Genomic DNA, 22804 nt, shown 5'->3' with positions numbered 1-22804 from the left:
TTGGCGCGAAAAATCTAATGTCGTATGGAATTGTGGGTGTTTTGGGACTTGGCAGTGGTTATAACTTCATGTAAGCCTTTAGTTTAAGTGCCACCACAAAAAATGCGACCAGATCAATGTCGTCTTGAGTTTGTTGATCTCCAGGAAACCGTCCTTCCAGACATTAAAATAAGAGCAGACTTCGACATTTGCACTTGGAAGGTGAGAGTTATAGACTTTTCAATGTTAGACAATCATTTATGGTTCAAAGTTATCTGGTGGGTCGTTTCTGGGAGCAAATTGTTCTTAACAATGTAGGGAATGTTCAATCAGCTGTTTTCATCAGCTTTTTTCATCAGATGGACATACACTACAGTAATTCTTATATTCTGCTGAAATATTGGCTATAATTCCTTTATGTGCTGTCCGGAAAAGGTCACTTATACCGTTGTTGTAAGCTTGTAAGCTTATCAGACTTTTCTCAGCAGTCAACTGGTTTCTGTTGGGAAAGGGAACATTGAACTGAACCGGAAGAGGTGGTTACTCCCCATAATGGGAGGCTCTGAAGTACCATCCTCAGGCTTCAGGTTTATACATGTATGAAAGGGTAGGAAAGAAAATAGTAGGGTAGGGAATGAAAGAAAAAGGTATTTCAAGAAGTCCTGTCACCACCAGCTCGAAATATGATCATCTGTGTAGACCTTGTCACGGTTTTCAATGCTATCTTGACAAGTAGGCAAACGCGTGAGAAATTACAGTGTTTGTATGAGAATCTAATGTGGAATAATTTCCTTAGAATGGCTGTTCTGAAAAAAATATGATTTGTAAACTAAAGCTTCACCCCTAAGGATCCTCCTGAAAAATTTTGAGGGCGTTACATGCACTAGAAGAACTAGAACCACTTTTTTAAATTTTCTATACATTTGTCTGTAAGAAAGCCCCAGGAAAATTACAGGCAAATATATGGAAAATCTAAAGAAAGCCTCTGGAGAATTTTAAGCACAGGTACGCCCCCAAATTTTTTTAGGACAATCCTTTGCTTTGTGCTTCGCTTGACTTTAAGTAGTTGAGGCAGTGAAGGAAGGTTTGTGCTGTTTGAACAGGGGGATGTCAAATTGCAGGGAGAAACTACATGTAACAAGGTCATTCAAATAACATTTTTAACAGCTCCCTTTATCTTTGGTTGGGCTAGCTATTCCTAGAAAAAACAAACAAAACCAAAAATAATAAAAAATTATTGTTTCTGTAATCTACAAATGTGAAAGAATTTAAGTTAATAAAGATTGGCTAGTGCCACTTAAGTTATGTGTTTCTTCTTTCCTGTGTGGCTCCAATCATTTTATGGGTTTTATTTTATAAACCGGTTTGTTTTCTCTATTATCCTTTCCCAAGGATGGGTACTCAATCAGCTGAAGGAAAACAGCTATAAATTTACTCTTATGGCTCCACCTATCGCCAAATTCCATGTAGATTAGAGATGATAGTTCTGTTTTCTTTGTTGAAATCAATGTTCCCCTTCCCCCAACAGCCAGCCTAGTACTAATTTAATTTTATAATTTTAATGAGGTGTTGTGAGTAGTTCTTCTGTTCAACTCTGCTTACAGATAATAAATTACTATTTTTTTTGTAATTTTATTTTGGTTGACCTTTTCAACTCAGCCCGGGGATGAATGTAAATGGATTGAAATAGGTGAGTGTTTTATTTTCATCACTGATGACAAAGCAATCAAACAGCTGTAGCACATTAAGAATATCTCTCTAAACAATCTCCCACTATAAAAGCCATGCTTTCCTTTTTGGATTCCATATTCCCTTCTTTTGAAAAAAGCACCTGCCCCTGTGGCTAACATTTTAATATCTCAGGAATGGCTTTTTCAGAGAAATAAGAGATATTTTAAATATTCTTTATCGAGGATGCTGGCATCATTCATGCAAATTTTTTTTACAGTAGGGAGGGTCCTTGATGGAAAATTACAAAATAAAGTAATAATAAGAAACAATGGAAACACTGAAGTGCCTAGAAAATAATAAGACTAAACAAAGAAAACAAGTTAGCCCAACGTATGAGCCCTTCGGCACTGTAAAGGATTGACCCTACACACTATAAGTTTGTGACATGACTGTTTCTTTTCATACTCCACAAAATTATTATCTGATTGTTATTGATCTCTGTAATTTGTACCTCATTTCTTCTAATAGTGCAACAAGCATTTGGTGATTTTGCTTCTTCTTGGAGTGCAGAAAAGTTTGTGGAAAGGTCAATATGATTATAATTTTCCTTTGTGTTTTCTGTTGTGGATTATTTAACAAGTATTCCTCGAGCCCAAATGGGCTCTTAGTCAATAGCCCATGAGGCCGAAAGCCGAATGGGCTATTGATTCAGAGGCCATCAGGGCGAGAGGAATAATTGTTTTAGTAAAATCCAACTAGTTGCTAAAAAATATCAAGAATAAACAAATTTTAGCTAGTTAAAAGCTAGACTTTAATCCTTTTTGCCTCCAAAAAGCCTTAGCTTTTCGCTACTAGGGGGCTATAACATATAGCCTAGTAGTAGCTCAACCAATCAGAACGCAGCATTGATAATAGACCACTACCTGGATTTTACTAATGTTAAATACACACTCAATTGGTGTTAACTGGGTCTTTACTGCCTAAGACCAAACGCGATGCTCCCTGAACGGAGGTAGATACTTGTAAAGAGAAACAAATTTTTTACGGAATTGCCTTTAAGTTTGCTAACAACATAGTACATTCACTGATTGCAAAGACAATGATACCATAATGCGGAAAGTTTGCTTATAATACAGTGCGGGTGTAGCTTGGAATTTCCGCTGTGGTATTTAATTCACTCACTTTAAAAAAGGCTTTGTAAAGTTACTGCCAAGTTGTGATAGTAACGGGGCAATGTAAAATGGAGACTGCAGACTATTGTTTTTAGGGTAGAAAACAAAGGGACTATTGTTGTCACATACTCATTTGCATAGTGAAATCAATAGTCCGCAGTCTTCGTTTTACACTGACCGGATAGTATTAAACAGACCACCCAGGATAGTACTCGTAACTTACAGTATCACTTAAAGGGGGCTTGACAAAGACTTGAATTCCAGCATGTCCTTTGGGCAAGCAGCTGTCATATTTTGCTTGCCTAGGGCCGCTTCTTGCTGGTCTTAGTGAATGATTTTGTTAGAGGATGACTTGCTTTGTCTCTTGCCCATTGGACCAGTGAGCTCTTACTGTGAAACTCACAAAACCATGAACACCAGAAATATTAGAGTGGTTTTCGTTTGAGTGTCGTAAAACCAAAACCAAAGTAATTACTCTGGCCAATCACATAGGACACAGACAATACATTGAACCAATCAAAACTCGAAGTAATTACATGTGGTTGACGCAAAGCGCGGGAAAATGCATGCGAGGCGGAGCGCGTCACAATTGGCTTTGGTTTTACTTCTGATTGGATGAAAAGGTGGCGCGAATCTTTTAAGCCAATCGCATCGTGTAGAAAGTGCAAAACCAATTACTTTTCGACACTCAAATGAAAACCGCTCTAATGGCATGTTACTGTGTAGCGAGTAGATAGCCAATATGGCGTGAGAAAACTAAACTGCAAACAACAAAGGTAATTAGTTTGTGGTTTGGGGTTTTCTCGCATGTCATAAACTTTATTGTGATTGGTCAAGACACAACCAACATTCCTGAAATTTTTTCTGGTTTTCACAGTTTTCTGAGTTTGACAGTAAAGGTACTACTTACCCAGCAAGAAAATTTACTTGTCCCAGACTACTAGGCAGGACGTTTTTCGAAACCTGCTTAAAAGTAACAGTGATGTGGTTCATAATAATTACATTTTTATTAGTATAGTTCACTCAACACATACCAATACTAATACCACCCTTGAATAATGCTGGTTGCCCAAAATTGTAGTGGTTATTATTTTTATTCAATACAAATTTAGGAATGTTGATTTTAATCAACTTCTCTATCTTTTTAACCTCCTTGTTAAAACTGTTATAAAAGTCGTTTATCTTGGATTATGTAGATTCCATTATTGTAAGTCTCATTTTAGACCCCTCAATATAGTTAACTTGGTTTTTTTCCCACATTCATCACCTATTTACCTGTTTTGTTGATAGCTATATATACACATTGTTGGTGCACCAGTATTATTTTTATGGCATTGTAAAAAAGACTTCCTGCATTTAAATGAGTAATAGTTTACCACCTATCCGTATAACTTTTCTGTTTTTTTTCGTGTTTTATACTACCAGAAGTTACAAGTTATAAGTGATTGAATGGGTAGAATTTAAGCAATAATTTTTAAATGGATTTTTCAAGGTTGAAGGTTAAGCTACAATTAATATTCCCTCTCTATGTTCTCTGGTTTTGCACCTTCTAACAGGGAATTTGATTTAGTTTAACTTGCCTTGTTCAATTACTAACTTTGTTTTGGCCATCCGTGAAAATGTGAAAGAAAAAACTTCTAAGTTCAATATTTAGCATCTTGAACCTTTGCATGTGAATGATATATTGTTTTTACCCTTTGATAACCAGCTGTTTTTTGATTTATGACATTCCAAAACAATGTTGCAGTATTTATGTGAGTGTTAAATTATGTGCATTTATTAACAAAAAAAACTGATTTAACTTATTCTAGAATTATTGGCATCATTGTCAAATCAAAAGTGCATTAGATGCTCATGAAAAATTTCCTAAGAAACAGACAAGTGCCAACATCTTTGCTGATTGGGCAATATATTTTACAACACCTTATGGCTTAAACACCAACATCATCAACGCTTCCTCACCTTTTTCCTTTAAAAGAGCACTGAAGGCATTTATTTGTAATAATATTTTATTATTAGTATACTCCAACAAAAAATATTGGGAAAAAAGCCTTTTAATACTCAACATTTATAAACTTCCGTAATATTGATTTGTAAACTTCCGTAATATTGATTGTTATTTTAATTTTCCACCTCATATTATTTTGTATCCGTCACCGTAATTTTTATGCCATCTTCGAAAAATTGTAATTGAGGAGGCCTAATTAATAATTAGTTTCCTTTAGGTCTCCTCGCCATTTCTTCCTACAATTTTTTTTGGCATCTTTTTGTAATTGTAATTGTGGGCAAATAAATAAATTCAAATACAAATACAAATAGAGTGTCAGAAGTATAAAACACCATGCAAATGAGTTGTTGTCTTGTGATTGCCTATATTAAAAGCTACTGTTATTGGGTATAAATGAGGTAATAGAAAAGCATTTATTTTATAAATTATTTACATAGTCATATTAAAGGCTACACTTACATGAAAACATTCACAATTACATGTACTGCATCAGGGATCAGTCCAAGTAAATTCTGCCATGCTAAAAAAGGTGGAAATCAAAATTTAAAATACTATTTTTGTTTGCTTCACTAGGTATGCATCAAATCCAGCTCTTTTCAAGGAAGATGGCTTTTTCTTCATTAGACATGGAGAGAGATATGTAGCAACTGCATTTGCCTGGCAAGATGAGCTTGATACCTCTGTTGGCCATTTACACTGGTTAGCAGTCATACCCAAGTACCAAGGGTGCGGTCTGGGCAGGGTGCTTACTCTTCATGTTCTCAAATACCATAAAGAACATGGAAAAAAATCAGTGTATCTTATTACTGAGGTTTATAGACATGCTGCTATTAAACTGTACAAGAACCTTGGCTTTGTTCTCTGTGACACCAGAGAGTAGGCAGGTCAGTGAGACATGACCACAACTCCTAGACAATAAACCAAGAGGAATACTGCTCACTATTGGAAATATGGTAGGAAGAGTACTATGTAAGGGTAGGAGTGGGCTGACAAGAGGGATGTGTAAACTGTGAAAGAAGAGGTGGAAGTTGGGAGAAGGGAAATGGGAAGTTAGAAAGAGGGAATGGTAACTCAAAAAAACATTGAATGTATAAGAGTAGATTATGTGTACCATGCATGTACCCCACTGTGTTTGTAAAAAGGGACGATAATTGATGTATTAACGCTGAAAATTTGATAGGAAGAGTTTTATGTAATCATGAGGGGCTGAGAAGAGGGATGTGTAAACTGTGAAGGAAGATGTGGAAGTTGGGAGGGGAGAAATAAAAAAAGTAGAAAGAGGAAATGGTAACTCAGAAAACCATCATATAAAAGTGAATAACGTGTATATAATGTACTCTGCAGTGTTTGTTAAAAGGGATAGTAACTGATGTATTAAGGCTGGGAATTTGATTGGAAGAGTATTATTTAAAGTAGGGCTTGGAATAAAAAGGGATACGTAATCTGTGAAAGAAGATGTGGAAATGGAGAAATGGGAATGAGAGAATGGGAACTCAGAAAACAGAACACCATCAGAATTGTGAAAATGAGGATAAGGGTTGAAAGACAAGAAATTTAATACTATTAATGAATTACTAAGTTTTGTAGGTAAGAGCACCAAGGGGTACCCTCTATAATGCCCGATATGAGGAGGCTATGCCAAAAAGAGGTACATTTTCAGGGTCCAGGCATATGAAACCCGTGAAGGTGATGTGAACGTGCTGAAATGAGAATTGGCATTTTATTTTTTAAATCCAGAATTGGAATTTGTAGTTTCTTCCCAAAACAACACATGCTCATGATCAGTTTCAGGTCAAGTCTTTTTAATGCAATTAACTGATAAAATTGTACTTACATCCCCGCACGCACACATAATGATAATATTGAAACATAAATCATAGTCAATAAAGTATTTACACCGTATTCTTGAACATGTAAAATTCATATTTATAAAATCAAAAAGATCCTGTACACATATGTACCAGTACATAATGTACAAAATAAATATCTAATTAACCTCACTATCTGCAAATTGAGAACTGATTTTTCTTGCATATTTCCAGTTCATTTCACGTTGTTTAGTTGTTCTAAGACAGAAGAGCTTTATCAAGCCTTAGAAAAATTTAAAAGGTACCTTTGAGGGTTTTTTGCACAACTTTCCATGCTCAACACCAATTTTCTTCTAATAATTTCAATACACAATCAAGAGTAAATGTTATGAGAAATAACGAAATGATCACCAAAGGGCAAATGCTTTTGATCTTTTGTCGAATTCTCTTAACAAATTCCTTAAGGAAATGTATGGTGATCAGTCTTGAGAATGTGTATGTGGATATTGGGACTCGAAGTGTAACCTTTTTGCTTGACATACAACTAAGCCTAATTTTCCAAGTTAAAAAGTCACATATGGGTTGTTAACCCGTCAATGTCCAGCTGGAGTCAATCATAGAAAGGCACTTAGAATCTTGCTGTGATGTAGTTAGTTCACTCTTATTGCGTTCTGCATGGCGCCATGGGTTTGGCTACCCTATTCTAATTTGTGAATCTGTTGATGAAATCCTGGTGTTACCATTTAAATGAAACCTCTTCGATAGATCTTTTGCGTAGTAGGATTTATTTCCTTTGATATTACGAAAAGAAATTTCGATTTTTTGGTGAATTCTCACTTTGAACTCCTCTAAGAGTTAATAAAGAGCAATTCCATTGTGAACCTCGTTTGCGTGTTCAAACCCTTTGTTGTTGTCTCCAATGGTTACAGCTCTCCCGTTGGATGATATGTTTGATCTATGGACGTAATTTCCGCTGTTTCTCCTTTGTCGTGCTCTTGAATTGTCTCTTAGCTTTTTTATTGTGCGGTATAATGAAAATGTTACTAAGGTGACAATGAGTAAGGATCCCACAACTGCTGTTGCCAGGATTCCGCTGGAAATGCCAAATTTCTTTTCTGGTTTCTTGACTGAAGGTGTTGGCGTAACGCCTAGGAAAGAAATAATAATTTTAATCATTTAGAGTGGTTTTCGTTTGAGTGTCGTAAAACCAAAACCAAAGTAATTACTCTGGCCAATCACATAGGACACAGACAATACATTGAACCAATCAAAACTCGAAGTAATTACATGTGGCTGACGCAAAGCGCGAGAAAATGCATGCGAGGCGGAGCGCGTCACAATTGGCTTTGGTCTTACTTCTGATTGGATGAAAAGGTGGCGCGAATCTTTTAAGCCAATCGCATCGTGTAGAAAGTGCAAAACCAATTACTTTTCGACACTCAAATGAAAACCGCTCTAACCAGATTTTTTTCAAACTTAGAACAATTGTTAGCCACATATTAAAACTGCAATAAAAAGATGGGCGCTGCCGAGCTTGTTTTCGCTCTGTGTGCCCGTAATTATGAGTGTATTTTCCTAATTACGCACGAAAAATAAGCTTGCTGTTCCCTTGTTATGAACCAGTTACTGTAGAAATAGCTTCTGCTACAGTGGGGCTGTTCTTTGGAACAATTTACCCTCTGATATAAGACAAGCAAAATCTTCGACTCGCTTTCGAAACCTGTTAACTTCTAACTCGAACACGGCATTCATGAAAAACAAGCTTTAATTTAATTTGATTTTTCTATTTATCTCTCCTACATTACATTATTGCAGTTTGTAATATTTTAGGAGTTAATTCAATACTTTGTATTATTCTAGGATTTGAAAGTACATATGCATTTAGCTAGTGATGATGATGATGATGATTTCTGAGTTCCAAAAACTCTCCCTTTCAAAACGCGGCTAAGTGCAAAGCCTTTGCGGTGAAAATGAGTTTTATTTGCATAGGAATTAAAATTCATTTTTATATCAGTAGCTTTGCACTTTCCCTTGCTTGGAAACAGAGGATTGGGGCAACTCGAAAATGACCTATTCGCCAACCCTCGGCGCGGGGGCGGGGGCGGGGGGCCCCGGGGTGGGGGACCTTCTCCCTAATGGCCTATTATGGGGAGGCTCCGCCCGAAAGGGGTACCTTTTTCAGCCTTCAGGTATATAGAAGGGTAAGGATTGCACTAGTTGAGGTATATGAAAGGATAGCAAAATCTGTCAGATGCATTTTGTGGTTATGAAAAATTCGAGAAAACTTTCTGGTTTTGTGATTTATTAATATTTAAGACAGTGCGTTTTCAGCAGTTGAAGGGGCTGCAAAGGTCAAAACTAGATATATGTGAAAGGGCTACCATTTGTCATATGAAAAAGGTACCTTTTTTAAAAAAGATGGTATATAAAGGGGAACAACGCTCCCCGTATAAAACTCTGTTTAGTACCCCCCCCCCCCCCCCGCCCTAGGGGCCAACCCATCTATTACTAATAATGGCTCTGTTTCATGTTTTGTTCATAACCTTAATTTTTTTTATACCTGGAGGGTTTTTCTTTTTCTTCTTCACTCTGCCTTTCTCTCTGTTCTCTGTTAAAGTGTAAAAAAGAATTCAATGTTATTGAGGGAGGTCCGGTGATGTAATCTTATGGCTTTACGGTCATTTCCGGCGCCCCGGTTACTCAGCCCCTAAGTAACCTTTAACATCGCTAAAAGAACGAGATATATTACATATTTAAAGGACTCGAAAATATGGGGCTAAGTAACCGGGGCGAAAAGACCTGGGGGCGAAATGACCGGTTACCATCTCATAAGAGAACTCAATTAAAGTTTTCTAGAAAGCTCTTTCTAAAAACTGGTTTTGCTACTTTTCAAGGGAGATCTTCAAACATTTCCTTGTTACATTATTTATCAATTCATGACCTACAATTGTGCGTTTGAAACAATTTATAAGCAGCTGATGCTTTTGAAATGTCTGTGCTTTAAATCCAAACTTAAAAACTTTTTATAGCCAATTTGTATCTTATGTAGGGTGGGATGATTGAATCTCCAAATTACCGCATAAAACTCCGATGATAAGCCCGGCCCTTATTATTTTTACTAAAGGCCTCTTACATACGCTGGGGCTTATTACATCTGCATTGGAAAATAATTTGCATTTCATAAAAGGCTGGGCATTTAACTGGAGGGAAGGTTTTGTTGGAACCTTTTCACTCAGGCAGTGCTAACGGTTGTTAAATATTGGGGCATTGACTTCAAACACAGAGGTCACAGAGCCTCCGTATGGGCTACCTGCAGACGCGGATTTCGACGTACGTTTTCCATCAAATCAGGCGTCAGTTTTTCAGGCAAGATCGTTATGTACCAAAAATTGTTTTGCGTGGTAATGCTACTAGCGAGCTCAGCGCAACCACCTCGACGAAGAAAACGACAGAAAGAAAACCATCAAGTTAACACGCCGATATCTTACCAGGTACGAGTCTACGATTGCAGAAGTCTGTTTCGCAGCATCTAACGTCCTGTTTGTGTGGCAGAACATTGCTGCAAATCAAGTCTCTATCCTCTCCATCAACAATGCATCTTTTGACATCTTTCCCATCTTCTGGGTTGCGATAGATAAGGCATGAGCCATCCGTCGTGCATGTCTTGTTTTCACATGTAGTGCATACGCACTGTAACCTCTTATGTCTGCTTTTGATTTCTAATATGTAAAAAAAGAAAGCAAACGTCAAGTTCAGTCTTTAAAAACGGTTATACTCGATCATTTGCAGCAATCTTGTTTGTAGATATTCCTTATGTGAAGATGTACCACAATTCTCCACTCTCGTCCACTCTTGGAAATGACAACTAGTTTGGGCAATTAATGAACTGCCTTGGTGACCCTCAAACTCATTTTTTGCGCCTTTTTTTGTCGTTTATTGTACTTTACACAACCTTCACTATCCTCTCTTCTTGCCGTGCATTGTTAGTACTCAAATAGAAAATTATGAGCCGACTGAGCTTAACACTCTGCTCTAACATTTCTACGCCGAAGTAAACAATAAAAAGGGTGAAGATTATGAACCAGAAAGCCTTTAAGTAATGATGGCATCGCTTGATAGACAAAGGCTACACCCTGTCCATTGTACGTGACCGAGAATTTAGTTCGTCCAAACAGGTGTTGGAGGATAAAGCGAAACAGCTGGCTGGCCGTGGTAAGCGCCCAAACAAAGCTCGGCAAGTATCAGAGGAGGAAGAAGAGGTGATAACCCAGAATCTTTAATTCAAACTGGTTCAACAATTCCATGAACTGATCAGCCCGTTTCTGCGGCTTGCAACCTTTAAAAACATCGAGAAAAATGTTGTTTTGACTTCAGTGATGATATTGTCCCTATTAGGGATGAAAGGCTGACTGATATTTACACATATTTGAATTCACACTTTTTAAGAGCGAATTTATTTTGCCTTACAGTTTAGTGAAGAGCTTTCGCAAACAATACGAAGACCAATCACAACGCCAAAAAAATTAATTGACAAAGATGAAATAATAGCGGCTGACTATTGACTTGAAGAAGGTTGACTCTCCTCCCAGTAAGTCTTATATTTAATTTTTTTTCGGAAAAAGTGTTGGCGATTAAGCCGCCCCGGCTCTGCCTTGCCTGTAATTGCCTCGAAATGCATGTAGAACAGTGAAAGAATTTGCTTATTGACTTTTGAACAACCTGAGCCTCACTTCGGAGTTTCGGGTTTTCGGTTTTTGGTGATTTGTTGGTGTAACTAAAGATCTAGTAACTAAAACCCTTATAACTTTATCTTTACACCCTCAGTTGCACCTGCCATAAAATCGGTGCTCCAATTTTGGGGGAGCGAAAATTTAGTTGTCGAGGGATCATAAACAAACCAACCTGATTTGGGCCGCGGGACAGGCCAACGTGTCAGGTAACACAAACCATCGCCAGCGCTCACTTCAGGGTAGTTTGGAACGTACAGAGGGAGGGAGATGTTGTGTCTCTGCAATTCGTCTTTACAGCTATCTCTGACTTCCTTACGCAGTGATTGACACGTGTCCAGGGTGTGGCCTTTGTTGGTAACACACGGTCCCGTTTGGAGAAAGCAGGCTAGTCTAGTTAAGTCCGATGAACAAGAACTGTTTGAGACTGGGGCTAGCCTGTTGATCAAGTTCTGGAGCCGGACTTTGGTCTCATTTCCCAGGCCGCTGAGATTGCTGGTTAGGCAAGCAGGCTTGGTTACTGCCTCACAACTTGGTAGTGAGCGATCTGTGGTAACAACACAGTCAGTATTAGTCAGCAAAAATGAATTCAGCAGAAATTTCTAGTGGTTCTCAGCATGCGCTCACCCTGAGTAACCCTTTCATTTCTTAGAGTTGCAATGTAAAAGGTGCCAAATCGTAAAAAACATGGTGTATGTGCAAAAGTTTCCTTCTGAATTTCGTCCACAATCTTAAAAGGTGACAAATCACTTCACCATTACTTGGTCAAGAAACGAAAGGAAACTGGCCACGCCTTAGAAATCATACAATTCCATTGAGATCCCATAGTTCCTAACCATTATAATGAGTCATTATCATATAAAAGACACCTCTTATCTACAAAGCTAGAATCCTAACCCGTACTCAAGTATACAAACGTGACGAAATGTAATCTGTATTTGCTATCTTTAGAATTAAATTACTGTTACTATTAATGAAATTGCACATCTCAGTTCTATGTTGAGACATTCCCCATTGGCATGATTTGAACATTCTACCATTGTGTTTGGTAACATCTCAACCTGAAGAGGACTTGTTTCGCTAGCCGAAAAGTTGTTTCCAATTATGTACGTTGTTTTATCAATATAATGACTTTCATTTTTGCCGTTCTTTCCTATTCTTTTCGTCTTAACTCATAAATTTTTTGTAATTCGCTGTGTGACGTTCTGGACGCATGCTGTTAGCTAGCTGCGGGCATGTCGAACTTTGTAAATTTTTTTGTGGAAAGTTATCACTAAAATGTGCGTGTAAGGTGTGTGCGCCGATTAATTCTGCCGTGTTTTTTCGTCTATATAGTATATTTGGATATCAGTAGTCTAATTAAATTCCGAACTAACAGGATCGTCGTTACACACGGCTTTTGCTTCATGTGAATGTATTTATATCAATGTAACAAGCCCTTTCCAAGGGGTGGTGTATCGTTTAGAGGATGTCTATTATAGCAGCTACATTTTTCCATTTAGGTTTGAAACTCAGCTTCCTGTCTTAGTTCTGTCGTGAGAAAATTCCTAGACCAAGCGTCAGTTATAGGCAAGTTATTTTGTGGCAGTAAGCTGTCATTTTACCACATTGTCAGTTACAATCATACCCGAATTGGGTGTTTGCGCCGTAAGCCATTCCGGCTAAGTCAATGGGCCTTTACTGCAAAAGGATTGTGAACGCACGAAATTTTTCCTGGCTAGCTTTGGTCGGAAATCAAACATCTTTCATTTTTGCCTTTTGTGAGTTTGCATTCCCTTCAGACTACTTCTGTATTTGTGACTGAACCGATTTTTTCAAGAACACCCGCTACACCTTGATTGGCAAGACATATGAAGGATGAAGTAACATTTATATTCGTCCTCATTTTGTCGTCTGTTTGTGTAGACAAAAAGCAAATACACAATGCATAATTTATTCTTCATATTACAAAACGGCAAGAAAACTACTAACCAATTATCATTATTTGAAGTCGCTTTACTTTTCTTCCCATTTGATTCTACTTTACCTTTTGAATTCTCAAAACAAGCATCGGATGAAACCTCCTCATCCTTGGCATTTCCTATTTTTAAACTGACTTTCCTGAGTACACCAAGAGAGAAAGCGCGAATAAAAATGTGTCGCTTCCCAAGGCTGTTCTAATTTTTTTTTCTGTTTATGTATTTTTTAACTGTGATATGCGGAAATTTCTGTGCACCACTGAGAAAAAGGAAATTATTTTGGCAGGCTTCTCGCCTACTTTCTAAAAAGGTTCCGTTCACCTCACGTTTTCTATAAAACTGCTGACTTAATATAACCAGTATTGTGTCTGGACATATTTCCAAAGAAACATTAGATTTACATGATAATCGTATCAGTCAGCCCTCGTTTGAAACCTATGGTCTATAGTGTCTCCAGTTAAGTACTACCTCGCAGTGTCATAGTCGAAAAAATACCGAAAAAATATTTATAGCAATGAGGGGCATTGTTCTAATCCACAGGAGTTGTTTCAGTGATCACTGAAAAACAGATATTTAGATATTTAGCCGAACTTTCATTATTAATTGTAGTATATATTTGCTTACTTTTATTTTCTGTTTGAGTTGGTTGCTATGAGTAAAGCATCGAGAAGCTAATATATACACCATACGCGTACAAATTTCTCAAGGACAAAAGTTACTATGACTCCTGAGTCTAATATAAATGCGTGGGGATTCCAGTTTTTCGACCCTGAGCAATTCTTTTAAAGACAAACGTGATGTAATTTACTAATTTACTAATGCATTGAATAAAGCTGATTTTGTAATTGTTTCTCTGGAGATAACAAAGACTGAATGATTTTTATTGAAAATAATGTTTTTCTATTTCACTAAATATTGGCCGTGTTAACAATCAACTTTAACACACCGTGTCGCGCGACTTAATTCCTAGAGGCGGAAGAGTACATGTTTGGCGCCTTTTCGAAAATCAAGTGATGGTAGAAAAAATACTGTCACCGAAAAGTTGTTTTCCAAGACAGTGAAAGACAAGAGAAAACTAACGTTCTTAAAATAGTTGAAGAATTGACTGTCTCTTCCATTAATTAAGTTTGAACTGAGTGGTTATTGGGAAACTTGATTTTGAGAGTATCCTATTGTTTTCTAACCACTTCCCTTAGAGCCGGATCAAGACGACCATTATCCATCATCCTTAAAAAGGAAGAATTTCCCACCTTAGGAAGAACTTTCCCACGGTACTTGTTTTTTTCACGAAGTCGAGTGAATATGTATTTTATTCGAAAGGCCTTCGTCACGAAATAAATTTGATCAGAGCCTTGTTGTCAAGAAAAGGAAAAGGCGCGTATCAAACTTTTCTAACTAAAAACGATTAAAGTCAGATCTTTTTTCTTTTCACGAGGTAATAAAGTCTATATCCTAAATAAATAAGGTTTGATATAAACACAAATTCGAAAAGGCTAAAATGCCCCAGCATAAACGCATATTCTCGATTAAAATTCTTATTTATAGAAATATCAGAAAATAGAATATTACATTCTAAAATTTTTGCTTGACCTATGTTATGTGGATGCTAAGAAAAATGCTCTGAGTAGTTAGTTCAAACTTACCTCTCGTTATGTTTGCCCGGGGAATGAATCCTTTGGGTTTAAAACATTGCGTTGAACTTAAAAGCCCGCAGTACGCAACATAGCGATTATACAGAGCACGTTCCCTTAACGCTGTTTCGCAATCGTCGACAAATTGATCGCAAACTTCTCTGCAAGGCAATACACGTCCTTCGGCGACACTGTCAGAACATTTTGGAACATAACGTGCACACATAAAAGCTTCTGAATGCGACGAACAACTTTTGAAGTGTTTCGCAAAAAAATTGAGTTCCGACGACACGAACTCTTGATATCTCTGTTGTCCAACGTTGGAAAAATTCACCGTGAAACTGTAGCCAATTTTTGCGCAGGCTGGTAGAAGAGAAGTGTCAATTCTTTCACATTTTCTGGCTAGCGTTAAGTCAAAATGCGCAGTAAGCGCACTGCAGAAAATAGCAATCAGTAACAACATCGGGGCTCGCAGACTACTTGGTTCTTAACGCGAGAGAGACGGCAAATGATTTAATTACAATAGCCCGTCATTAAAAGAGAAACATAGCGTGCTTGATTGCTATATTAGTCGAGTGGGTTTCAGAACATCGAGTGACTCAAAAAGACCAATACTGGAAGTAGTGCTTACAAAAAAGCAATTTAGGAAATGCCATTTAATATGTTTTTCATTGGAAATCATCTGTGCTTGGTATACCGGTCGTAAGCTATAAGTAAACTCCTCGTGTAAGCTTCTTTGAGTTATTTGTTGTTCAACAAGAATTTTAAATCGACTTATCGCGAGGAAAATTTCTGAGAAGGTGGCGTGCGGATTTCGTCGGATTTTTTTTCTGACGAACAATAAAGGAGGGGAAAATGTTTCAGTGCTAATCAAAAACAAAAAAACTCAGTTTACGAGAATGTTTTTAAAATTATTGAGTAAAAAGTAGTTTTCAACTGTGAAAAAAAAGAGAAGTCACGTTTGTTGTGCGCTGGGAAATTTTTTTTTAGTACAAAAGCTCTTTAGATGTGGCACCAAATACTTGGTTTTTTAACGTCATTAAGCAAAAACGACGGTCCAGTATGGGAAGCAGTCAAAATCTGCGTGCATTTACTCAGTAATGCTATCAAGAGCACGTGGATAATCAAATGTTGACCGTTTTCTCAGTCCACTTTTTACACTAGCCGAGTCTGTGTAAAAATGGTTTTTAAAACGAAGCCATTCTCTCTTGAAGAGCTGTTCCGGCTTTTGCAACATTTTTAACTCTTTTGTTTATGACATTGGCCGTCATGGCTGTTTTTAAGTCTGTAAACGGGTTGAGGTTCAAGTGCGTGATAAGGCCGAACTATTTCAAGCGACTTGTTTGAAAACAGGAAACGTCTTAAAATAGAGGGACTACTTAAAATAACGGGCTGGCGGTATAGACCTGGTGTCGTTGGACGTTTTGAAAAAAGATATTGCCAGTTTCCCTGAAGCAGGGAGGGGAAGATGGCAAGGCTTTAGACCGAGAGGCACCGTCTCGAGAGATCCAAAGATTTGTCCTTTTAATATCTACCTTTTTTTTATTTCCGGCTGTAAACTCTTTCATACATCTTCTACAGAAAATCAGAGATCTTTTTACTCAGCGACAAAATGCAAATGGTCTCCCTTTCATACTAAATGCTTCACGAAACTGGTCCCTATCGAGTTACTTTGATTGAATTTTTCACTCAGACAACCCGAAGATCAGGAGTTTACTCGGGGTGGCTGTAATGTTCTAGAGCCTTTGCCAATTGGACCTTCCAAATGCCATGCACTAAAGAACAGTTTTCTATACTTAAAACCGTGAAATCCCTCTATTCACCTTCCTGCAGACTAAAGTTGAAGATAGCCTTTTCGTGCAGAGGCTTCTCTTATACTCCGTTATAAGACCATCCAGGGAAATTTACTTTAGGAAATCAGTTTTCCCCTCCCAAGTTAGTTTATGCCGGCACAATTGGCAAATATTTTTCAAACGTGCTTTATATTTATTTTGGGTACACATTTTTAATTCGCTGCGCAGTTTTTTAATGGGGTCAAAGATCGAACGTGAGATCGGCATTTCTAGCTTGTAAACTCCGACTATGGGGTGTCAGCATTCCCAACAATATTAAACTATGGAATAATGGCATTTATCTTTGCATAGTAATTGTTTGGGTTAAAGATGAAAGCCGTTGTAAAGATGTGCAGTACGTTTTAGTCTCGGTCGACGCGCCCTATTTACAAGACATCTGTTAATTTCCTTTCCTCTGAACTATCGTTTTCCCAGGTACGAACTGTTACGTCGAAGAGAAGCAATAACATATTCTTCCTTTTCAGGTTAAAACCATATTATGGAAAGTATTTAATATATACATTCAGGCAAGCCTTAAATTAGTTGCGGTTTGAAAGGGGTCTGTTTTTAAGTTCATGTAAAATTAACAAATATGACATCTTGAAGGTAACGGGTTTGCAAGCAAGGAAAGTCACAGCGGGATCAAGAAACTGCTTCATAGCCCGCTACCTGATTGCTGGGTCTACCCGTACAATGCCTTGCTACTTGCAAAGGATAAGGCTCCGCCGTTTGCCCGCAATTTTCGTGCTCGTGGGATTAACCCTCTGTTTCTTAGACAGAGGGCTTTACTCATGTTAGGCGGGCGGTGGAGCTCCGCTTTTATTTTCCCTTTTGATTAAGTGTATAAAATGGGTTTAACGATCTGTATAAGGCTATGGGATTTTTAAGGTTCCTCACAATGATTGTGCGTCAAAAAATTGCAAATTATTTCATTGGTTCAGGCTTTGCGCAGATGTGACACAACACTGCTCGTTGTTTTCCCACGCACAGTGCAACACATGGATTGTGTTAATATCGTATTTCCGTGTTCCCGGCCTTAGATCATAATATGAGCAAAGTTACACATTTCTCGATTGTCTTAAATCAGCGATATTTTCCAAATCTGTGAAAGTGCAGTTGTTTGGAATGATCATTCAGTCTCCACTCAATGAACACCTTTTAAAGTGTCCAGACAAGTTCAGGTAACACTGAGTATCTGTGTCATTTCTTACAAAGCGTTTCCTTACTCACGTCCCAACCGTGTGGTAATTACATACAAAAATGTCCTGCATAAAACATATTTTATTTTTTAAGTGTTTTTCTCTCGGCTTCTTTCAAGGTATGTTGCACAGTTTTTCAAAGAAATTTGTTGACGTGCGGGGTGCCCACCTTGTACGTGCCCTGATGCACGTAGCCGCGCGCTCCACTAGTTCCTTGGAACACGGGGGCAATATGTTACTATATTCTAAAATCTCTTCTTGTCAAAGAGATTTTTCGGCCTAGATATTATACCTTGGTTTGAAAACAACTTTTTACATCAGCATTTCTTTATTTCCCCTTACTTTTCAACAGCTGTTTTTTCCTTTACGTAAGCTGAGTTGGAGCGCGATCAACTCGACCACAAGTCTTTGGTCCGTTGGTCATGCATACTTGCCTACATTCTCGCTGTAAATTACCTCATGCATGGACGCCCTTGTCTAATAAAGGCCCCTACTACGTTTTTTAAGTTTGTATTAAACAGCCCTCTCTGATAAACGCCCCCGGCCTAATAGACGCCCCGCATGACAATTGCTCCAAAATACTAGGAAGCAGAGAAATTCAGCAAAATCATTCAATGTATTCGGTTTCTTGCTTGATTAATAAAAGTATGCGCATTGCATTTTGTTCACTGTCAAGTTCAAAGTAAGGAAACTGACATTGAAGTTGAGCTTTCAAAAAAAAGCGAGTGGGAAGTAACCCTCCAGATGGACTGCGTAGTCTGCTACTTATATGAATTGTTGTGATATATTCGCCGAAAGCAAATTGGTTTTGTGGAGTTTGTTTCAGTTAAGCGAATAAACGCATCCTATCTATTAAACGCCCGCGCGCTTGGGCTCCCAGAATTAGATAGACGTTCGGGCGTTTTCTCATTATTTTTTTCATTCAAAGAGTTTTAACCTTAAAATATCTCTCTTAATAGTTAACTCAAGCCAAGCCAACGCCATCACTTTCCTTGTACTGCCCGTTAACAGTTGGGCATTGAATAGGCCGGACACCTAAAATAGGTTAATGTGGCGCACGGCTTGGATCAGGATTTGGATGGAGTCGTGTGTAGTTAATAGGGAGTTTTACAAGCAAAGCTGGGACGGCACCGGAACCTCTCTATCAGAGTCGCGTTTTTTAAAAGTTGCGATTATTCCGGGGGGGGGGATACTCCCTTATATAAGCTACATAGTTATGTGCCGCCCCAAAGGGTATGGTTTTTGGGCCTTTTTGGTCTGAAAACGGGCATGGATTTTAGAGGTCACTGCATGAGGTCTGAAAACGGGTTTGGAAAATGGCATGTTTTGGTCTGAAATAGGCAGGAATAGGGTCAGGATTTGGTGAACCAGGCGGCACAACCCAACCAAGAATTCCCAGGAGTACCCTCCCCCCCCCCCCCCCCAGCAATTATTCCAACTTGCGTAAAATGTCATGCACGCCATTTCCAAGTTGCCCCGGCCGAGCCTTTGTTTCAAAGCGAGGCTAAGTGGGAGGCCATTCATGTTTTTTTTATTCTAATGCTAATAAAACTCATTTTCACCAGAAAGGTTTTGCAATTACGCTTGTTCTGAAAGTGAGGGTTTTGGAAGTCGGAAAATGGCCAAAATCACCTGGAGTGGAATTCTTGGAGACCGCACCTAAATTTAGAATGTGAAAGAAAATTTCGTCGTCCTGTTTGTATTTCCTCCATACAAAGTCTTATCATCTCTAAACTTCACTCTCGCCTCTTTCAGTGACTGAATTCATTTCTTTTAGCGTTGCTACTAAAATACATATTTTTTACTGAAATCTTTTTAATTTGTATTAAATTTATCATCATCTCTTTGTCGTCATGGTTGTTACTTTGTTGTTGAATTTAGGTCATATCGTAAAACTTCTAAAATATCGTCTTTGACTATAAAACAGCTTTAGACGAGTTTATAGTTTACTACATTTTAAGAGTTCAAGTACGATGCTTGCTACTAGGGGAGGGGACAGAAAGTCTCTCAGACTATTGCCGTAAAACTGTGTAACGATTAAGATTGTTGTCGCTGAACATGCTTGAGGAAGTGGCTTCAATATTGATGTACGTTTTCTGTTAATTTTCCTAGTGTCATGATGAGGGACAGTGTTTCGACCGAGCGAGGGAGGTATCTTTTCTCACTTACTGAATGATCTCAACCGTGTTTCAACCGATTTCAACCTGACTCAACAATATCCTCTTTCAAGGCATTTTTCTGCTGTTTTGTGCAAAGCAACAACATTAACCTCAGGTAATGATCAACATAACGGAGACAAGAAAGAGATAACTATTAATTTTCCTTTTTTATTCCTTTTGAACTTGACATAAAAGTCATAAAACCGTTTTTGTTATTTCCCATCGTAACAGTTTAAGTATTTGTCAGTGATATCAGCATTTTTTTCATAATGAACGATGGATAACATGACAAAAATGCTAGATACGGATCTAAATTAACTTGCGAGCTACGTATTTCAAGCACTTATATATAAGAAACTTTTTTAGGTGAAGGTGTCTGCGTAAATCCGGTAACCGATATTAAACTCTGGCACAACGTTTCGACCATGCACGTGTTTTGCCATTTCAAAACAAATGGACGCTTGCCAAAACGTTCGATGTAATTTTCAACTGAGCTGCTTGAAAGAGACGTTAAACTCAGGTCAATAAAATATTGCTGACAAATCGGCGAAAGAAAGGTCTTTCAAGAAACTGGATAAGAGAAGAGAAACAATAAGACAACATGTACAATACCTCCTAAACCTTCCATGGTATTTGTAAAAACGGCTGTAAATTAGTATATTTTGCTCCTTTCCCAGGCCCAAGATGTATTTACCTTGATGAGTAAAATAGACCGTCTTACGGTACACAGCTGTTATTTGCTGCGCTTGCACCATTTCAGCCATTTCCGTTGAAATATTAAACTCGGATCGGGGTCTGGAAGGGAGGGAGGAAGGGGGCGGGGACGGGGGGGAGAGGAGAGGGTGCTGATCCCGCATTCCCGCTCCTTTTTCACGAAAATCCCGCATCGATCCGGCACTTTTTTCATCGCTTTCCCGAATTCCGTTTTTGTTTCCAAAATATCGTAAAACTTTCCGCAAAACCTAATAAAATAGAGTAAGATGTAGATTGGCTCTTTCGATTGATACACTCAATTTACGCGTGTTTCAAGGCCATTGCAAATACGAAATAGCCTTTCATACCCTCAGTATACTGAAGCGGAGGGAAAAAGCGGACAAAAATCGAAGAGGGAGACAAGATAGGATAGGAGACATCACTGAACTTTCGCCTGTTTGATTCGCAGTTATAATTACCGCTGGAACGTACGTCTTCTCGAATTCCCGACAGACAGGCAAAAAAAATCCCGCATCCTGTGCCTAAATTTTGATGAATCCCGCTTTCCGCTTCCCGGGTAGCAGTTAGATCCTCCAATTCCCGACAGAAAGGCAAAAAATCCCCCATCCTGTACCTAAATTTTGATGAATCCTGCTTCCCGGCCGTGCGGGTAGTAGTCAAATCCCGTTTCCAGTCAAGATATTTTGCGTTTTCCCGGATCCCGAAAATACCGTTCCAGAGCCTGATAATTATGGAGATGTGTAATGTGACCGGTGCTACACGTGGATTAGTACCTTTATACTCTATGTACAAGAACACGTGCTCCTATTTTTATGTCCTAAAGTATATTTTTGGAGGGGACGTATCAATGGGTCGCTGATTAGGCATGCATACCAATTAACCAGCTCGACGTTTGACGGTGCTACAGTAGACGGGAAAAGACAAAGTCTAGAATCGGGAAAGTCTATCAGAGTGCGGCCTTTTATTCAAAATTCAAATTTAAGGGAGCGTTAATAAGATGTCATGGAGCGTTTGATTAAGAGAGTTAGCGTTTATAGTGGGGGGTTTAGGTCGTTTACGCGGGGATTTGATGAAATGCTGTTCAAAGAGTCAGCTGAAAGAGTTTTCTCATTTTGCTTGAGTTTTCTTTATTTACTTTAACACTTGCTAAAGCTCAAAAAGCGTTGAAAGAGCTCTATTATTAACCAGCTTCAGATTATTTTCTTATATTGTTACAGAGATTGTTATTTCAGAACAGGAAAATAGTTAAGAAGACAGTGACGTGAATACAGAAATAGACCCGGGAGATAAGATTTCACGAAACGATAAATTTCATCATGTTTACTATTTCCCCGAAAGACTGGAATGTTCGAATTGAGATCCTAAAGATCAAGAACCTTTTTAATTTTACCTTGCTGCCGTCCACAAGAACTCAGTTCTATCACTTTTAGTTTAATGTTTTATTTTGAATTATTTTACTGAATTGTTTCAACTTTACAAATGTGTCCTGGAGTTGTCACATGATCCTTAAGGTCGGTACACACTAGGCGACAAGTTGCAGCAACATGTCGCGGCGACACGTTGCAGCGACAAATCGCTTCGTGTGTACTGGAGTAGTTTTGTGAAAATCTTTGTCGCTGCAACAGAATTTGTCGCCGCAACAAGTCGCACAGATTCAGTCTGATTTGATTTTTTGCGACTTGTTGCAGCGACAAAATTCTGTTGCGGAGACAAAGATTTTCACAAAAATTCTCCAGTACACACGAAGCGATTTGTCGCTGCGACGTGTCGCCTTACCTTGTTGATGCAACTAGTCGCCCGACCTGTACACATGGAGTGATCTGTCGCCGCGACGTGTTGCAGCAACTTGTCGCCTAGTGTGTACCGACCTTTACTTTTTATTATGTATGCAAGTTACCTGCCTCTTCAACTCCTAAATTTTGCTCTATAGACTGAATCTTGGACTG

At 38.3% G+C, this 22804-nt stretch overlaps 2 protein-coding genes across 2 annotated transcripts; one reads left to right on the top strand and one right to left on the bottom strand.

Moving 5' to 3' along the window:
• The first annotated feature begins 80 nt into the window (after nucleotides 1-80).
• LOC140950243 (mycothiol acetyltransferase-like) lies at nucleotides 81-6690 on the top strand. Its single transcript, XM_073399450.1, has 4 exons — nucleotides 81-201; nucleotides 1639-1669; nucleotides 2179-2236; nucleotides 5404-6690. The coding sequence occupies exons 1-4, from the start codon at nucleotides 103-105 to the stop codon at nucleotides 5708-5710; spliced, it is 495 nt and encodes a 164-aa protein (XP_073255551.1). The 5' UTR covers nucleotides 81-102; the 3' UTR covers nucleotides 5711-6690.
• A 101-nt stretch (nucleotides 6691-6791) lies between these two features.
• On the bottom strand, nucleotides 6792-15485 carry LOC140950242 (uncharacterized). Its single transcript, XM_073399448.1, has 5 exons — nucleotides 14967-15485; nucleotides 11541-11912; nucleotides 10127-10357; nucleotides 9199-9246; nucleotides 6792-7786 (listed from the first exon to the last, which is right to left on the bottom strand). The coding sequence occupies exons 1-5, from the start codon at nucleotides 15415-15417 to the stop codon at nucleotides 7494-7496; spliced, it is 1395 nt and encodes a 464-aa protein (XP_073255549.1). The 5' UTR covers nucleotides 15418-15485; the 3' UTR covers nucleotides 6792-7493.
• Nucleotides 15486-22804: the final 7319 nt, after the last annotated feature.

Source organism: Porites lutea, chromosome 10 (genome assembly GCF_958299795.1).
Source record: "Porites lutea chromosome 10, jaPorLute2.1, whole genome shotgun sequence".
Taxonomy (NCBI): Eukaryota; Metazoa; Cnidaria; class Anthozoa; order Scleractinia; family Poritidae; genus Porites; species Porites lutea.
This window is presented reverse-complemented; position numbering and strand designations above follow the sequence as displayed.